The 18,540-nt window shown below is 40.7% G+C and overlaps 1 protein-coding gene across 3 annotated transcripts in view; it reads right to left on the bottom strand.

The window, feature by feature from the left end:
* Window positions 1–18,540, bottom strand: part of LOC101050040 (transport and Golgi organization protein 6 homolog) — a 151,224-nt gene that overhangs the window by 97,743 nt on the left and 34,941 nt on the right. For all 3 annotated transcript variants that reach the window (XM_074392472.1, XM_074392471.1, XM_074392473.1), the window contains 2 exons: window positions 17,166–17,328; window positions 15,040–15,122 (listed from right to left, as the gene is read on the bottom strand). In XM_074392472.1, coding sequence (XP_074248573.1) covers window positions 15,040–15,122; window positions 17,166–17,328 — 246 coding nt within the window. The remainder of the gene's footprint in view (window positions 1–15,039; window positions 15,123–17,165; window positions 17,329–18,540) is intronic.

The following is an 18,540-nucleotide window of genomic DNA, read 5'->3' as shown; positions in this document are numbered from 1 at the left end:
AGGGGGAGACTCTGAAGGTAGCTTTTCAATTGTGTGGTATGATAAAAGCCTCTCTAGGGGTAAGCGAAAGGATGATTGGAAAAAAGGGTGAACCTGGCCAGGCGCAGTGGCTCATGCCTGTAATCCCCACATTTTGGAAGGCCGCCTCAGGTAAGGGGTTCAAGACCATCCTGGCCAACATGGTGAAACCCCATCTCTACTAAAAATACAAAAACTTAGCAGGGTGTGGTGGTGGCGCCTCCTCCTGGTGGAGCCTCCCAGCTACTCGGGAGGCTCAGGCAGGAGAATCCCTTGAACCTGGAAGGCAGAGGTTGCAGTGAGCTAGGATTGCGCCACTACACTCCAGCCTGGGCAACAGAGAGACTTCGTCTCAAGAAACAAAAAAACAAAACAAAAAAGGTTGAACCTCCACTTACCTGTGGCTTTTCAAATATAACATGTAGGAAGAGCTGAAGGGCAAAGTCAGGGGCCAATGTAGATCAATGAAGACAGATTAGACAAGGATACAAACTGGTACCAACAACCCCAGTGGCAGTCTGGGGATTTCCACATTCCTTTCTGACTGTACCTCAGCCAGCTATGACATGAGGTGTCTGCGGTTAAGCCTTACAATCCTTCATCTAAGCTTAGAGGGCTGCTCTGCAATAAGTGGTAGGATGATCTTAGCTATGGCCCACACACTACTGTAACTCTGTCTACCTGACTAGGAGTTCCTTGAAGGCAGCAGTTAGCTCTTAATCATTTGTGTATTTGTAAGTGTCTGGCAAAGTGTCTGGCTTTCATTAAATACTTAATAAATGTTTTGTGACTTGAATCAAAGAATAAATGAACAAAGCAGGCTCCTGTTTATTTTCTCAAAAGCTCTATTTTTGGGGGGAAGTTACAATGCCCTATGCATTTCCTTTTTCTTTCCCTTTCTCCTTACCTTCCTCCCATCCTTCCTTTCTCCCATCGTCCCTCGCTCCCTCCTTGCCTCTTTCTTCCCTCTTTCCTTTCCCTCCCTCCTTCCCTTTTCCATTCCTTTTCCTCCCTCTTCCCGGCTTGCCTTTCACATTTCCTTCTCCCTCCCTTCCTCTCTTCCTTCCTTTCTTAAGCTGTAGCTAGAGGCAATTCCATCAGTGCTAATTAACAGCAGAATCAAAGAACTTCAGGCCTGGAAGGGGAGAGCAGACTGAGCAAAGCTGGACTTTAGGCTTGTACAGCATCTAACTTCCATATCTGGAGGATGGAATTTTTGAAGGATTAGCTAAAAAATTTAAAAGAGAAAGAAAGAGCCAGGCGCGGTGGCTCACGCCTGTAATCCCAGCACTTTGGGAGGCCGAGACGGGTGGATCACGAGGTCAACAGATCGAGACCATCCTGGTCAAAATGGTGAAACCCCGTCTCTACTAAAAATACAAAAAATTAGCTGGGCATGGTGGCACGTGCCTGTAATCCCAGCTACTCAGGAGGCTGAGGCAGGAGAATTGCTTGAACCCAGGAGGCGAAGGTTGCGGTGAGCCAAGATCGCACCATTGCACTCCAGCCTGGGTAACAAGACTGAAATTCCGTCTTTAAAAAAAAAAAAAAAAAAAGAGAGAGAAAGAAAGAAAAAACTGGGTGGAATCAAAATGGTAAACAACAACAACAACAACAACAACAAAACACATTTAAGAATAAACGTGTTTCTATTTCAAGGCAAACAAAACAAAACCACTACCACCACCACCACCCCAGGTAGAAGGGATTCTCCTGCCTCAGTTTCTGAAGTAGCTGGGACTACAGGCACCTGCAACCACACCCGGCTAATTTTTGTATTTTTAATAGAGATGAGGTTTCACCATGTTGGCCAAGCTGATCTTCAACTCCTGACCTCAGGTGATCCAACCACCCCACTCAGCCTACCAAAAATCTTTGTGGTTCCTCCCCACCTCGCCTCCAGATGGAGTCTTGCTCTGTTGCTCAGGCTGGAGTGCACTGGTGCAATCTCAGCTCCCTGCAACCTCTGCCTCCCAGGTTCAAGTAATTCTCCTGCCTCAGCCTCCCGAGTAGCTGGGATTAGAAACACCTGCCACCATGCCTGGCTCCTTTTTTTTTCTTTTTTTGGTAGTAGAGACAGGGTTTTGCCATGCTGGCCAGGCTGTTCTTGAACTCCTGACCTCAGGTGATTCACCTGCCTTGGCCTCCCAAAGTGCTTGGATTATTGGTGTGAACCACTGCACCCAGCCTAATTTTTGTATTTTCAGTAGAGATAGGGTTTCACCATATTGGCCAGGCAGGTCTTGAACTACTGACCTCAAGTGATCCACCCACCTTGGCCTCCCAAAGTGCTGGGATTACAGGCATGAGCCACTGTACCCGGCCACGTGCTCCATTTCTCATTTCATAAACTTCCATAACACTGCTAAGCATGTCCCTTAGAGACTACTGCAGAGTAGTTGAAAGAGCACAGAGAAGTCAGTAGTCAGGAAATTTGGGTGTGAATTTTGTCTCTGTCACCTTTGTGACTGCCCCAAATTACATATTAAGTGAGTGAATATGGATAAGATATTTAAATCTCTCTTAGTCTCCATTTGCTCATTTATAATGTAGGCATCAAGCTTTTGGCATAAGGACCAATTAAGATAACTTATGTTAAATGATTTTGTGAAATACATACTCCATATAAATGTTAGATTTCTTCCTGAATGTTTTATATTTTTGATGCTATTGTGAATGGAAATATTTTCTTAACTTATGGGCTTATCTTTTACAGGGATATACATGTGTGGGAATACAAACATGACGGGCCTATTCGGAATCAAGCGACTGAATCCTAACACTGAAATTCAGTACAGGCTGGAACTTGATTTTACACCTCCTAAAGATTAAACTAGTCAAATACAGCCTTCTAAAACATTACAGTGATCTTTTTGATAGTAGTGTTCCAGAACTTCTAATGCACTTGCTGAGTGTAATTAAGACTTGTGAGAGGAAAAAGAACAAGGCAAGTTACCTAATATAGCAAGTATTTTGCACTGTGCATGCTTTCAGAACATATTGCATAAGATCGTCTTTTTAAAAAACAAGTTTCCCAGAACCAAAAGAGAACTGACAGTTTTTTGAGCACTTATGTGCTACAATATGCCATGAACCCACCAAGTTACCTTATTTCATCCCCACAACTCAAGTGTTAAATGAGTCACCTAAAGTCACATGGACAGTCAACTTTGGAGACAGATTCCAACCTAGGTCTGGCTGGCTCAAAGGTGCTAAACCATACCACAGAGTCTGAACCAAAGCACTTAGAAGAGCTAACATTTGCAATTCCCACAACCTTGAAGGATACTTCTTTTGATCTTTTCCTTGTAATTCAAGGTCACAGTTCAATTACACATGGACACTTCCAGAAAGAATGATTGCCAGTGGAGGAACCAAGGTTAGATGGAGACTAACTTTTCACTAAAAAGTTTTTTGTCCTTCTTAAATTTGTACCATGTGCAAACATGATCTTTTCTAAACACAGAAAAGGAGAGTGAAAGAGAAGGAAAGTTTGGTCCCTGGACCTGCTGCCACTCCCCTGCTGTATGATTTGGAACAGATCACTTCACGAAATCTTTTGGATTTTATTTTCTTTACTACAAAATGAGGGGTTAATTTGTCAACACTCCTAGACTACACAACTCCAAAAGTGAACCCCAATGTAAACTATGGACTTGGGATGATACCGAGGCATTAATGTGGGTTCATCAATTATAACAAATGTACCAAGCTGTCTGGAGACAGATATATGGGAACTCCCTATACTTTCCACTTAATTTTTCTGTAAACCTAAAACTACTCTTAAAAAATAAAGTCTATTGGCCAGGTGTGGTGGCTCATATCTGTAATCCCAGCATTTCTGGAGGCTGAGGTAGATCACCTGAAATCAGGAGTTCAAGACCAACCCGGCCAACATGGCGAAGACCTGCCTCTACTAAAAATACAAAAATTAGCCGGATGTGGTGGCACACGCCTGTAATCCCAGCAGTAATTCCAGCTACTCAGAGGCTGAGGCAGGAGAATCACTCGAACCCAGGAGGCAGAGGCTGCAATAAGCTGAGATCGTACCACTGCATTCCAGCCTGAGCGACAGAGCAAAACTCCATCTCAAAAAATAATAATAAAGTCTATTTAAAAAGTGAGAGGTTATACTAAATTATTTCTGAAGTTCCTTCCAGTTCTAAGATTCTATTATTCTAATTTACTCTGCAAATCTAATTAAAAATTCAGAAAGAGGAGTCAAATATCCAATCTGACAGAATAATTAGAAATTCATTAAGATTAGATGGAGAAAAGACTTGGATAATGAAAGTCAAGATTCCCTGAATCTGGAAACAGAGAGACAAAATGGAAATGAGAACGTAGAAAATAAACTAATTTAGTGCCCCCTAGTCTTTCCTACCCTAACATTTCAAGAGTGTCAGGCAAGTACTGTGAAGAATACTAAAAGGAAACATTTTCCCCATTTCAGAATCTTGCCAGTCCTCTTAAGAACAAAAAAATGTCCAAATAAGGAATTCTAACTCTCTTATATTGTCCTACCTAGAACCGATCTCTGTGCAATCTAGGCCTCCCTTCACCTCGAGGCATAGAAATACCCTATTAATCCTTCTCATACAAGGGAGGACAAAAGAATTTAAGCATTCTAGGGATCAGGCCTAAGGCATTCAGAGCAGGAGAGAATGGGGAACCTCCCGACTAAAATGTTTTGAGCTGCGTATCTCCTTTATGTCTTAGATAATTTTACCAGATATAAGGTACATATATAGAAGTGAGAGTCATTTATGCACATAAAGTACAGGTGGCTATGCCAAGTTTTCAATTCAATTCAGTACCTATGTATGCACCTACATGTGGAGAACCTTCCATCTGGCCCTCCAGAGCTATCAGAACCACCTGCTCTACTCCCTGCTGGAGTGAAGGATGCAAGAGTAAAAAGGCCTCCCCCATAACTGTTCCCACCATACAATTTTCAAAGAGTTGAGGCCACCATGCCAGGCTAATTTTTTTGTATTTTTAATAGAGACGAGGTTTCACCATGTTGGCCAGGCTGGTCTTGAACACCTGACCTCAAGTGATCTGTCAGCCTCGGCCTCCCAAAGTGCTGGGATTACAGGCTTAAGCCACTGTGCCCGACCCTAGGAGGAACTATTTCTAACATGAAATCCCTGCCTTTTTTAAACAAAGTATACTGAACATACCGGCCCCAACAAACTTTGCTTTTCAAATTTTTATGCCCTTTTTGAGTAGTTTTTTGGTGTTCTTTCTTGTTTCTCTCTGCTGGCATTCTCTTATCATTGTGCCTTATTTAGTCTAACTTCTATTTTTTAACTTTGAATTCTGCTATGATCAGAAAAATCAGATAAGCTCCAGTCTGATCAGCATAGTGTGTAAAGGTGACATGGGCTGCTCTGCAGCTAGCGCACAGCCTCTGGGGTGGCCACTGACTGGGTGGGTGGTAGCAATGATGGCCCTGACAGGAGCTGTCAAGGTGAAAATGCCAAGTGAGGTACCAAGATAAAATAGACCCACACTCCAAAGGAAGACACCAAACTCAGATGAGAACAGATTGGGGATTATAAAAACTGCTCTTCCAGAAAGAGGGGAGAGAAGGATCAAACGTATGAAAGGGCTGAGCATGGTGGCTCATGCCTATAATCTCAGCACTTTGGGAGGCCGAGGCAGGCAGATCACCTAAGGTCAGGAGTTGGAGACCAGCCTGGGCAATACAGCAAAACCCCGTCTCTAGTCTAAAGATACAAAAACTACCCAGGTGTGGTAGCTGGTGCCTGTAATCCCAGCTTCTTGGGAGGCTGAGGCAAGGAATCACTTGAACCTGGGAGGAAGAGGTTGCAGTGAACTGAGGTGGTACCACTGCACTCCAGCCTGGGTGACAGGGCAAGACTCCATCTCAAAAAATATAAAATAATTATGGGCGGGGCACAGTGGCTCACACCTGTAATCCCAGCACTCTGGGAGGCCGGAGCAGGTAGATCACCTGAAGTTAGGAGTTTGAGACCAGCCTGGCCAAGATGGTGAAACCCTGTCTCTATTAAAAGATACAAAAAATTACCTGGGTGTGGTGGCAGGTGCCTGTAATCTGAGCTACTGGGGAGGCTGAGGCAGGAGAATCGCTTAAACCTGGGAGGTGGAGGTTGCAGTGAGCAGAGACTGCGTCATTGCACTCCAGCTTAGGCAACAAGAGCAAAATTCTGTTTCCAAAAAAAAAAAAAAAAAAAAGTATGGAGAGACAGATCAGTGAGGAGGATTTCTCTGGAGTGAGCTGTTTGTAAAGCCAGGAGCCCATCCCTCAACTCATCAATAATGAAAACACAATAACCCAACTTAAAAACAGACATAAATTAGCTGGGTGTGGTAGCACCTGCCTGTAATCCAAGTTACATGAGGTAGTAAAATCGATTCAACCTGGGAGGCAGAGGTTGTTGCAGTGAGCTGAGATCACACCACTGCATTCTGGCCTGGGAGACAGAGCAAGACTCCATCTCAGAAAAAAAAAAAAAAATGGACAAAGGGTCTTAATAGACATTTCTTCAAAGACATGAAAATAGCCAATAAGCACTTGAAAAGCTGTTCAATATCATTAGTCATTAGGAAACATAAATCAAAAGGACAACGAGATACTACTTTATTCCCACTAGGAGGACTATAATAAAAAAGGCAAGACAGGTAACACGTTTTTGGTCAGATGTAGAGAAAATGGAGCTCTCATATATTGCTGGTGGGAATGTAGATGGTGTAGCTGCTTCAGAAAAGTTTGGCAGGTCCTCAAAAGGTTAAACATACAGTTACAATATGATCCAGCATTCCACTCCAAGGTGTAAGTAGGCAAAAGAAATGATAACGTAGGTTCACACAAAAACTAATTGTGTACACCAATGTTTATAGCAGCATTATTCATAAAAGTCAAATGGTGAAAATGACCCAAATATCCATCAACGGACGAATGGATAAGTAAAATGTGGTATATCCATTTAACAGCATAGTTTTTGGCAATAAAAAGGACTGAAGTACTGCTTCATACTGCAATACAAATGAACCTTAAAAACATCATGTTCCAGTGCAGTGGTATTTACAATTAATTAATCACAACCAGTTACAGATTTCTTTGATCCTTTTCTACTCTTACTGCTTCACCTGACTAGACCTGAAAGAAGCCAATCACAAAAGACCATCAATTGTATGATTTCATTGATATGAAATGTCCAAATAGGCAAATCTATAGGGACAGAAAATAGATTAGTGGTTGCCTAAGGCTACGAGCAGAGTAGAATGGAGGATGACAGCTAACAAATATGGGTTTCTTTTTAAGGGGAACAAAAATATTCTAAAATTAGACTGACGATGGTTGCAAAACTCTATGAACATACTAAAAAACACAGTTGTACACTTGAAATGAGTGGACTGTATGTTACATGAATTTTTATCTTAATAAATCTGTTAAAAAGAAAGAGAGAGAGAGAGAGAGAGAGAGAGACAGACAGACAGCTGGAAATGTTCCCAAATGCTTGTCTAAAATTAAACACTCTCTTGCTATCCTCCATGTTTCCTAGTGAGCTGCTGGATCAATTTACCCATCCACAATATTTTCCTTATTTCCTGCCTTTGAGCTGTACCCTATAATTTAATATTAGCAGAAAGTTAATAGAGACAACACATCCTTTGTTGTTAAATTTTACCCAGTGTTTACCATTTTCCTCCAACATACACATTTCCTGTTTTTCCACTGCAGCTGGGCTGCCAAAACCTTGCAGAGAGAATAATTACCCCTCCACCCCTATTGGTTTCACGACAGTCCCAATTCTTGGTGCATAATCAAGTGTCTACAGAAAACTAATGGTTTGCTTGCCTCTCCATGAGGCTTTAAATTCACCAAACTGTTGACCAAAATATGCAGGTTTCCTCCCTCCTTTTTGGGGACCAAGGATAGGAGAAATGGCAGGATTCATCATTTCCAGATCTATTTTCTAGAGGGTAACTCCCTTGCTAGAAAGAAATTATCTATTTGCTTTTTTTTCCTCCCTCTAAGTTTACTGACTTCCAAGGCATACTCTAAGGGGTTTGCACCAAAATTTAGTCACAATTAGTCTTACCCCCTATCCTGCCAGTACTTTCTTTTTTTTTTTTTTTTTTTGAGACGGAGTTTCGCTCTTGTTACCCAGGCTGGAGTGCAATGGCGCGATCTCGGCTCACCGCAACCTCTGCCTCCTGGGTTCAGGCAATTCTCCTGCCTCAGCCTCCTGAGTAGCTGGGATTATAGGCACGCACCACCATGCCCAGCTAATTTTTTGTATTTTTAGTAGACACGGGGTTTCACCATGTTGACCAAGTTGGTCTCGATCTCTCGACCTCGTGATCCACCCGTCTCGGCCTCCCAAAGTGCTGGGATTACAGGCTTGAGCCACCGCGCCCGGCCTGCCAGTACTTTCAAGTCTTTCCAACATTTCAAGTCCAACCACCTAGCAGTTTTTCATCATGCTATTTCTTGGAGGGGATATAGTCTTTCTGAAAGTTAGTGGGCCACTGTTCTCTAATTTAGAACATCATCCTTCTAGACTGCACTAATAATTTATCTCTCCATAATGTGAAAAGTCTTTGCCTACTAATATTCAGAACAGGATAGAAGATCCCTCTTTTTAGGAGTCTATTCATGAGGTTTTAATAAAAACAGCATGATATTCACATAGTCACCAGGTCATCTTTTAGTCTCTTAGTAATTTGATTCCATATTTGTGTGTCAGGTCAACCCTTAAAGGGTAGACTCCATTTTTAAAAACAGTGAAATTAAATAAAAAGGGTAGGAAACATTACACTTTAGAAATAAAGTCAGTGAGGTCGGGCACAGTGGCTCATGCCTCTAATCCCAGCACTTCGCAGGCCAAGGCAGGCAGATCGCATGAGGTCAGGAGTTTGAGACCAGCCTGGCAAACATGGTGAAACCCTGTCCCTTCTAAAAATATAAAAATTAGCTGGGCATGGTGGTAGGTGCCTGTAATCCCAGATACTCGGGAGGCTGACACAGGAGAACTGCTTGAACCCGAGAAGTGGAGGTTGCAGTGAGCCGAGATCATGCCACCACTGCACTCCAGCCTGGGCAACAGAGCGAGACTCTGTCTCAAAATAATAATAATAATAATAATAATAGGCCGGGAGCGGTGGCTCAAGCCTGTAATCCCAGCACTTTAGGAGGCCGAGGCGGATGGATCACAAGGTCAAGAGATCGAGACCATCCTGGTCAATATGGTGAAACCCCGTCTCTACTAAAAATACAAAAACTAGCTGGACATGGTGGCGCATGCCTGTAATTTCAGCTACTTGGGAGGCTGAGGCAGGATAATTGCCTGAACCCAGGAAGCAGAGGTTGCGGTGAGCCGAGATAGCGCCATTGCACTCCAGCCTGGGTAATAAGAGCGAAACTCTGTCTCAAAAAAAAAAAAAAAAAATAATAATAATAATAATAATAAAGTGAGTGCTATGGAGAATGAGTTTGCATTTTCTATCTATGACTCTATTAATACCACATAGAAAGCTCAAAGCAAAACAAAAGCATCTGCCTTCTTATCTGAAAGAATGTGATTCACTTTATACCCTCATATACTGCTGATGGAAATGTAAAACGGTGCGGTCACATTGGACAACAGTCTAGAAGTGCCTCAAACAGTTAAACACAGAGTTACTATGTAATCCAGCAATTCTTTCCTAGGTATATACTCAAGAGAAAGGAAAACATAAATATATACAATAATTTATACATGAATGTCCACAGCAGCATTATTCATAATAGCCAAAACGTTATTGTGGCTATTACAGAAGCAACCTAAATGTCAATTCACTGATTACTAGATAAATAAAATGAGACATGTTAATACAAGACAATACCATTTGGCAATGAAAAGAAATTAAGTATGGCTCCATGTTATAATACGCTAAGTGAAAGAAGACAATTACAAAAAAAAACCATATATTCTATAATTCCATTTATATGAAACATACAGAATAGGCAAATCTTGAGAGAGAGAATATAGATTAATGGTTGTCTATGTATAGGGGATGGGTGATTGGTGGTGGAGAGATTTGGGAGTGATGGCTAAGTGTTGTAGAGATTTCTTTTTGTTTTTATTTTTTGTGAGATGGAGTTTCACTCTTGTCACCCAGGCTGGAGAATAGTGGTGGGATCTTGGCTCACTGCAACCTCCGCTTCCCAGGTTCTCCTGCCTCAGCCTCCCCAGTAGCTGGGATTACAGGTGTGTGCCACCATGTCCAGCTAATTTTTGTATTTTTAGTAGAGACAGGATTTCGTCATGTTGGCCAGGCTGGTCTGAAACTCCTGACCTCAAGTGATCCTCCTGCTTTGGCCTCCCAAAGTGCTGGGATTACAGGCGTGAGCCACCGTGCCTGGCTGGGGTTTTTTTTTGGGGGAATGAAAAGTCCTAAAGTTGATCACAATGATAGTTGTACAAATCTATGAATATATGTAAAAGCCACTGATCTATACTCTTTATTTTTATTATTTTTTGAGAGAGAGAGAGAGAGACTCTCTGTCACCCTGCTGGAGCACAGTGGTGTGATCTTGACTGACTGCAACCTCTGCCTCCTGGGTTCAAGTGATTTTCCTCCTTTAGCCTCCTGAGTAGCTGGGATTACAGGCATGTGCCACCATGTCTGGCTAATTTTTGTATTTTTAGTAGAGATAGGGTTTCACCATGTTGGTCTGGCTGGTTTTGAACCCCTGACCTCCTGATCTGCCCATGTTGGCCTCCCAAACTGCTGGGATTATAGGTGTTAGCCATCACGCCCGGCCTCAATAAAGTAATTTTTTTTAATTACATTTAAATTTCCATCAAGGGATGAACAGATAAGCAAAATGTGAACTATTCATACAATGAAATAGTATTTTGCAATAAAGGCAGCAAGAAACTGGTATTTCCAACAACATGGATGAGACTTAAAAATATGATAGTGTTTTTAAGTGGCTCACGCCTGTAATCCCATCACTTTGGGAGGCTGAGACGTGTGGATCACGAGGTCAGGAGTTTGAGACCAACCTGGCCAATATGGTGAAAACCCCCTCTACTAAAAATACAATGTAATTAGCTAGGTATGGTGGCATGCGCCTGTAATCCCAGCTACTCAGGAGGCTGAAGCAGAAGAATCACTTGAACCCAGGAGGTGGAAGTTGCAGTGAGCCGAGATTGTGCCTTTGCCCTCCAGCCTGGGTGACAGAGCAAGACTCCTTCTCAATAACAACAACAACAAAACACTATGGTAAGTGACTGAAGCTAGACACAAAAGAACATATTGCATAATTCCCTTATATGAAATATCCACAAAAAGGCAAATCTATAGAGATAGAGAATGAATTAACGGTTGCCTGGAGCTAGGGGTAGGTCAGGGAGCAATTACAAATGGCACAAGGGATCTTTTGACGAAGGAAATTTTCTAAAATTATATATTGGTGATGGTTTCACAAATCTGTAAATTTACTAAAATTCACTGAACTATATATTTAAAATAAATGATTTTATGGTATTTAAAGTATACTTCAATAAACCAGTTTTATTGGGGAAAAAAAAAAAAAAAAGACTTGGTATGGTGGCTCACACGTGTAATCCCAGCACTTTGGCGGCCGAGGCGGACAGATCACAAGATCAGGAGATTGAGACCATCCTGGCTAACACAGTGAAATCCCATCTCTACTAAAAATACCAAAAATTAGCTGGGCATGGTGGCACGTGCCTATAGTCCCAGCTGCTCAGGAGGCTGAGGCAGGAGAAGTGCTTGAACCCAGGAGGCAGAGGTTGCAGTGAGTTGAGATCGTGCCACTGCATTCCAGCCTGGGCGACAGAGTGAGATTCCATCTCAACAACAACAACAAAAAAACAAAAAACCGACTTAACTCTAAACATGATTAAAGAGGCAAATAACCCAGTTTTTAAAATAGGCAAATACTTGAATCAGTAATTTACAGAAGAAAAAATATGAACCCACCAAAAACACAAAAATTATGTTCAACCTCACCGGTAATAAGAGAAATGCTAATTAAAATCAAAATGTACCCAAGAGAAATTTGGCGGAAATTCCCTGGAAACAACTCAAATGTCTGTCAATAAAACAACAAGCAAGTAGTAATACAGGCATACGATGGAATAAAATCTAACAGTGAAAATGAATGAATTATAGTTATATATATTATGATGACATTCAGATAAAATTAAAAATCATTAGCCTGGGTAACATTGTGAGGCTACATCTATACAAAAAAAATTTTTTTTAATTAGCTGTGTGTGCCAATAATTCCAGCTACTTGGGAGGCCGAGGCAGGAAGATTGCTTGAGCCCAGGAGTTCAAGGCTACAGTGAGCCATGATTGCACCACTGCATTCCAGCCTCAGCAGCAGAGCAAGACCCCATCTCAAAAATAGAATACGATAAGCCGGGTGCGGTGGCTCATGCCTGTAACTTCAGCACTTTGGGAGGCCAAAGTGGGTGGATTATTTGAGGTCTGGAGTTCAAGACCAGACTGACCAGCAGGGTGAAACCCCATCTCTAGTAAATATACAAAAATTAGATGGGCATGTGGTAGATGCCTGTAATCCCAGCTACTTGAGGGGCTGAGGTAGGAGAATCGCTTGAACCCATGAGGCAGAGGTTGCAGTGAGCTGAAATCGTGCCACTGCACTCCAGCCTGGTTGACAGAGTGAGACTCCAACTCAAAAGAAAAATAAAACAGAATAAAATAATGTACAATACTACGCTTAAGGATATTACATGAATAAATACAAATTCAAGATCATGGTTTTCTTTGGGTGGGGAGGAAGGTAGATGTGATCACGGATGGGCAGATAGAGGATTTCAATAGAATTGGTAATGATTAACTTCTTAAGTTGGGTGTTGGGTGCATGAGTGTTTTATTTTTCATAATTGTTTTGAATGTTTGAACCATTTCATAAAAAACTAAATTTTTGGGTCGGGTGCAATGGCTCATGTCTGTAATCCCAGCACTTTGGGAAGCTGAGGTGGGAAGACTGCTTGAGGCCAGAAGTTTGAGGCTGCAGTGAGCTACTGTACTATTGTACTCAAGCCTAGGCAACAAAGCGAGACACTGTCTCAAGAAAACTTTTTTTAAACCTAACTAAAATTTAAAAATTTATTCAAACTTCTTTTTTTCTTTTGAGATGAAGTCTCGATCTGTCACCCAGGCTGGAGTACAGTTGCGATTCTCTTGCCTCAGCCTCCTGAATAGCTGGGATTATCGCTATTTGGCTATTATGAATAATGCTACTACAAATTCATGTACAGGTTTTTGCATGAAGATATTTTTATTTCCCTTGGGTATATACCTAGAAGTGGAATTGCTGGGTCATATGAGAACTCCATGTTTACATTTTTGAAGAAGTCTCAACTATTTTCCAAAGCAGCTGTACCTTTTATATGAAATATAATTTTAAAAGCTGCTTTCTAATGTACATTTCAATAGTAAAATATTATTGTACATTTATTAAAATAAACCTAATTTATTTATTATTTTTATTTTTTATAGAGATTGGGCCACACTATATTGACCTGGCTGGTCTTGAACTTCTAACCTCAAGTAATCCTCCTGCCTTGGTCTCTGAAAGTGCTGGAATTAAAGGCATAAGCCACCACACTGGGCCTAAAATAACTTTAAAGAATATTTAGGCCAATTCCATGTAGCCACAATACAATAAGCTTCATTTTTTTCCAAAAGCATATACCATATATATTTATAAGACTGTGATAAAAGAACATAAAATTTAGATTCTTAGTTTTCTTTTTTTTTTTTTTTTTTGAGACGGAGTTTCACTCTTGTTACCCAGGCTGGAGTGCAATGGCGCGATCTCGGCTCACCGCAACCTTTGCCTCCTGGGTTCAGGCAATTCTCCTGCTTCAGCCTCCTGAGTAGCTGGGATTACAGGCACACGCCACCATGCCCAGCTAATTTTTTTTGTATTTTTAGTAGAGACGGGGTTTCACCATGTTGACCGGGATGGTCTCGATCTCTTGACCTCGTGATCCACCCGTCTCGGCCTCCCAAAGTGCTGGGATTACAAGCTTGAGCCACTGCACCCAGCCTAGATTCTTAGTTTTCATTCATTTTTTTTTTCTCCCTATGAATGGGAAAGCAAGTTTTCGTTCTTGTTATATATTTAGGTAGTCATCTGCAGGAATCATTTATTCAGACTTAATTCATTATGACAGTGATTACTATCAAAAGTTATAAAGTAGATTCAATTATCATATACTTTTAGGAAGGCTACATTATTGAAAACGCTCCTGTTAATTTCTTTTTATTTGTTTGGAGAAAGAGTCTCGCTCTATCCCCCAGGCTGGAGTGCAGTGGCATGGTATCAGCTCACTGCAACCACCGCCTACCAGGTAAAAGCAGGGAGCTTTTACCTCAGCCTCCCAAGTAGCTGGGATTATAGGCACACACCACCACACCCAGCTAATTTTTGTATTTTTAGTAGAGATAGAGTTTCACCATGTTGGCCAGGCTGTTGGCCAGGCTGGTCTTGAACTCCTGGCCTCAGGTGATCCATCCTCCTTGGCCTCCAAAAGTGCTGGGATTATAGGTGTGAGCCACCATGGCCGGCCCCATGTCAATTTCTTCAAAAGACATGCTTAGAGAATCTAAACTGTTTCAACATTTAGAATAAATGATGTAATTAACAGGGTTTCAAAAATATATCAGTTTTTTTCACTTAAAAAGGTCAGTTTCTTGTTTTCAAAGTGAAAAGATTCTGACAGCTTGGAGCTTTAGATTAGTCATTCCAATGCCTGAAGTGCTAACTAAAAGGCAAAATTATTTTAAAAGGCTAGGAGCAGTGGCTCATGTCTATAATCCCAGCATTTTGGGAAGCTGAGGTGGGAAAATTACTTGAGGCCAGGAGTTCAAGACCAACCTGGGCAATGTGGCGAGACTCCTATCTCTACAAAAAAAGAAAAAGTTTAAACAATTTTAAAATGAGAAATAAAAACATTAGTTATTCAGATTACCAACCTTAAACACATCCTCAATGCATCTACAAAGTTCTTCTTCTGTCACCAAAATAGTTCCTGGTACCCTGTAACTCTCTGGAATCTCTAGAGAAAAAAACACAAAATTACCCATATTTAGTGCCTCACTGAATAGAACATACTAAACCTAAAGAAGAAAGTTTTACTAGAAAGATGGCTCAGTGAATAACAGCTAAGATCAGAAAACTGACATGATTACCATTGAACAATATACCATTCATATACATTTCATGGAATCTACGATGCCACTGATTATAAACATGTATTGTTATTTTATTTAAAAATTTATTTAAAAACCAACATTGCCAATTAACCTATACCACATTATCACTTAGAATTTTCATTTTAAACTTACTGAATGAAAAATTGGGGATTGGATGAAATAAAAATGGCAGAGTTAACAGTTGTATCCAGGTGTTAGGTACATAGGAGTTCATTATATATTCTCTATAAGCATATATTTGAAAATTTTCCTTCAAAAAGTTTTGAAATAGTTTTATTTTATTTATTTATTTGAGACAGGGTCTTCCTCTGTCACCCAGGCTCTGGAGTGGAACTGTAGGATTATGGCTCATTGCAGCCTCAACCTCCTGGGCTCAAGTGATCCTCCCACTTCAGCTTCCCAAGTAGCTGGGAATACAGGCATGCACCACCATGCCCGGCTGATTTTTTACATTTTTTCTAAAGATAGGGTCTCATTATGTTACCCAGCCTGGCCTCAAACTTCTGGGCTCAAGTGATCCTCCCGCCTCAGCAATCGCACCACTTTGGGAGGCTGAGGCAGGAAGATTGCTTGAATCCAGGAGTTTCAGACCACCCTGGACAACATAGGAAGACCCCATCTCTATAAAAAATAAAAATTATGCTGTAACAGACTACCTGAGACTGGATTAAATAAATAAATAAAAATTAAAATTAAAGAAAGTTTTATAAGTATTGTAAGAAGTCTATTTATTTAGACATAGTTTTTTTTTGTTTTGTTTTGTTTTTTTGAGATGGAGTTTCACTCTTGTTACCCAGGCTGGAGTGCAATGGCGTGATCTCGGCTCACCGCAACCTCCGCCTCCTGGGCTCAGGCAATTCTCCTGCCTCAGCCTCCTAAGTAGCTGGGATTACAGGCACGCGCCACCATGCCCAGCTAGTTTTTTGTATTTTTAGTAGAGACGGGGTTTCACCATGTTGACCAGGATGGTCTCGATCTCTTGACCTCGTGATCCACCCGCCTCGGCCTCCCAAAGTGCTGGGATTACAGGCTTGAGCCACCGCGCCCGGCCGACATAGCTTTATTACAGATTATTATTATTATTATTTTGAGCAAAGGTCTCACTCTGTTGCCCAGGCTAAAGTACAGAGGCATGATTATGGCTCACTGCAGCCTTGACCTCCAGGCTCAAGTGATCCTCCCACCTCAGCCTCCCAAATAGCTGGTGTTACAGGTGCTTGCCACCATGCCTGACTAATTTTTATATTGTTTTTTGGTAAAGATGGGGTTTTGCCACGTTGCCCAGGCTGGTCTCGAACTCCTGATATCAAGGAATCTGCCTGCCTAAGCCTCCCGAAGTGCTGAGATTACAAGCATGAGCAACTGCACCCAGCCATGATTCTTGATTGAATTCTGGATTTAAAAAAAAAAGTAGCTATAAAAGAAATTATTGAAACAATTAGAGAAGTTTGAACGGAATTTGTATATTAGATCACAGCATATTGTATCAGTGTTAAATTTCCTGAGTGTGATAATTGTATTGTGGTTATGCAGGAGACTGACATTTTTCTTTGCAGATGCATACTAAAGTATTTAGGGATGAAGTGCTGTGCTCTCTGCAACTAAATCTCAAATGCTTCAGAAAAAAATAAGTTTATATGTGTAGAAAGAGAGAAAGATAAAACAAATGTGGCCAAAATGTAAATAGTTATTCAGTCTAGGTGATCTGTATATGGGTAGTTCAATACATAATTTTGAAACTTATAATGAATTTCTTAAACTAGAAAGTCTAGGGGAGGGGAAGGAAAACTAAAGACACTGAAACAACACAAATTTAAATCATTTAAACACAAAATACTGAAGAAGGTCCTTTAGAGGCACACCCATGACCACACTTCCTCCTTTACCTGCTGTGTTCAAACATCGATGAAGAGGAGCTAACACTGGCTGGAGCAAATACTTTGCTGCCAATTGTGGGTGTTCTCTTGACAAAGTTATAAAGGTAGTGGTGGCAACTCTCTGAAATTGTCGTGCTGTCAATTTATCTTGAAAGTGAAATAAATCCAGAACCTACAAAAAAAAACTACAAGAAGTAAATACCAGTTCTTTGCATGGAATAACTAAAAAGAAAAAGCGGGAATTTCTCTAAGCCAAAAAAGAAACTTACTTCAATAACACTGATTCAACAGAATTGTTTTCTTAGTTTAACATACCCAGTAACAAAGGTATGAGAGCTGAACAGGAGGTGTTTTTATTTTTAATTAAAAAAAGTTTTTGCTCTCCCCTCATACTTGCAGTGTTTTTATTAAATAATTTTATCAAAATTATAAAATACGGGCTCACTTTAGGCATATTCTTAGGGACTATTAAGAAAACTCCTTCTGCATTTTTCATCTATAGATTAGCAAAGATCAAAAAGCTTTATAACACATTGTGTGGGTAAAAATGTGTGAAAAGAGGTACATAAAGCATATCAAGCAAAAATTTAAATGCATATAACCTTCGAATCAATAATTTAAATTCTAGGAATTTTTCCTATGGTAATACTGGTAGGTATGTACAAAGATATGGATATTAACCGTAGTGCAATTTGTAAGAGAAAAAGAATGGAAGCAACTCAAATGTCCATTAACAGCAGGCTGGTTAAATAAATTATAGTACATTAATATGATGAAATATCATGTATCCATGAAAATGAATGAAATAATCTCCAAGGTACACTATTTTTTTTTTCAGATGGAGTCTCACTCCTTCACCTAGGCTGGAATGCACTGGTGTGATCTCAGCTTACTCAACCTCTGCCTCCCGGGTTCAAGCAATTCTTCTCTCTCAGCTTCCCAAGTAGCTAGGACTACAGGCACATGACACTACGCCTAGCCAATTTTTGTATTTTTAGTAGAGACGGGGTTTCTCAATGTTGGCCAAGCTGGTCTTGAACTCTTGACTTCAAGTGTTCTGCCCACCTGGGCCTCCTAAAGTGCTAGGATTATAGGTGTGAGCCACTGCGCCTGGCCAAAGCACACTAGCAGTGAAGAAAAGCAAACTGAAAGAAGGCATGCTGTATGTTATCATTTAGATAAAAATTAGCATTAATTTTATCATTATATGTGTATATGTTAATGTATGTGTGTATTAACATGTATTTGCATACACACACATTAATATATACACATATGATGGTATATGCATAATACACAGAGTATCTCTGGAAAATAAACAAGAAATTCTTAACAGGTGACTACCTCTGAGGGACTAGAGAATAGGAATGGAAGGGAGACTGAC

Source organism: Saimiri boliviensis (genome assembly GCF_048565385.1).
Source record: "Saimiri boliviensis isolate mSaiBol1 chromosome 1 unlocalized genomic scaffold, mSaiBol1.pri SUPER_1_unloc_4, whole genome shotgun sequence".
Classification (NCBI taxonomy): Eukaryota; Metazoa; Chordata; class Mammalia; order Primates; family Cebidae; genus Saimiri; species Saimiri boliviensis.
This window is presented reverse-complemented; position numbering and strand designations above follow the sequence as displayed.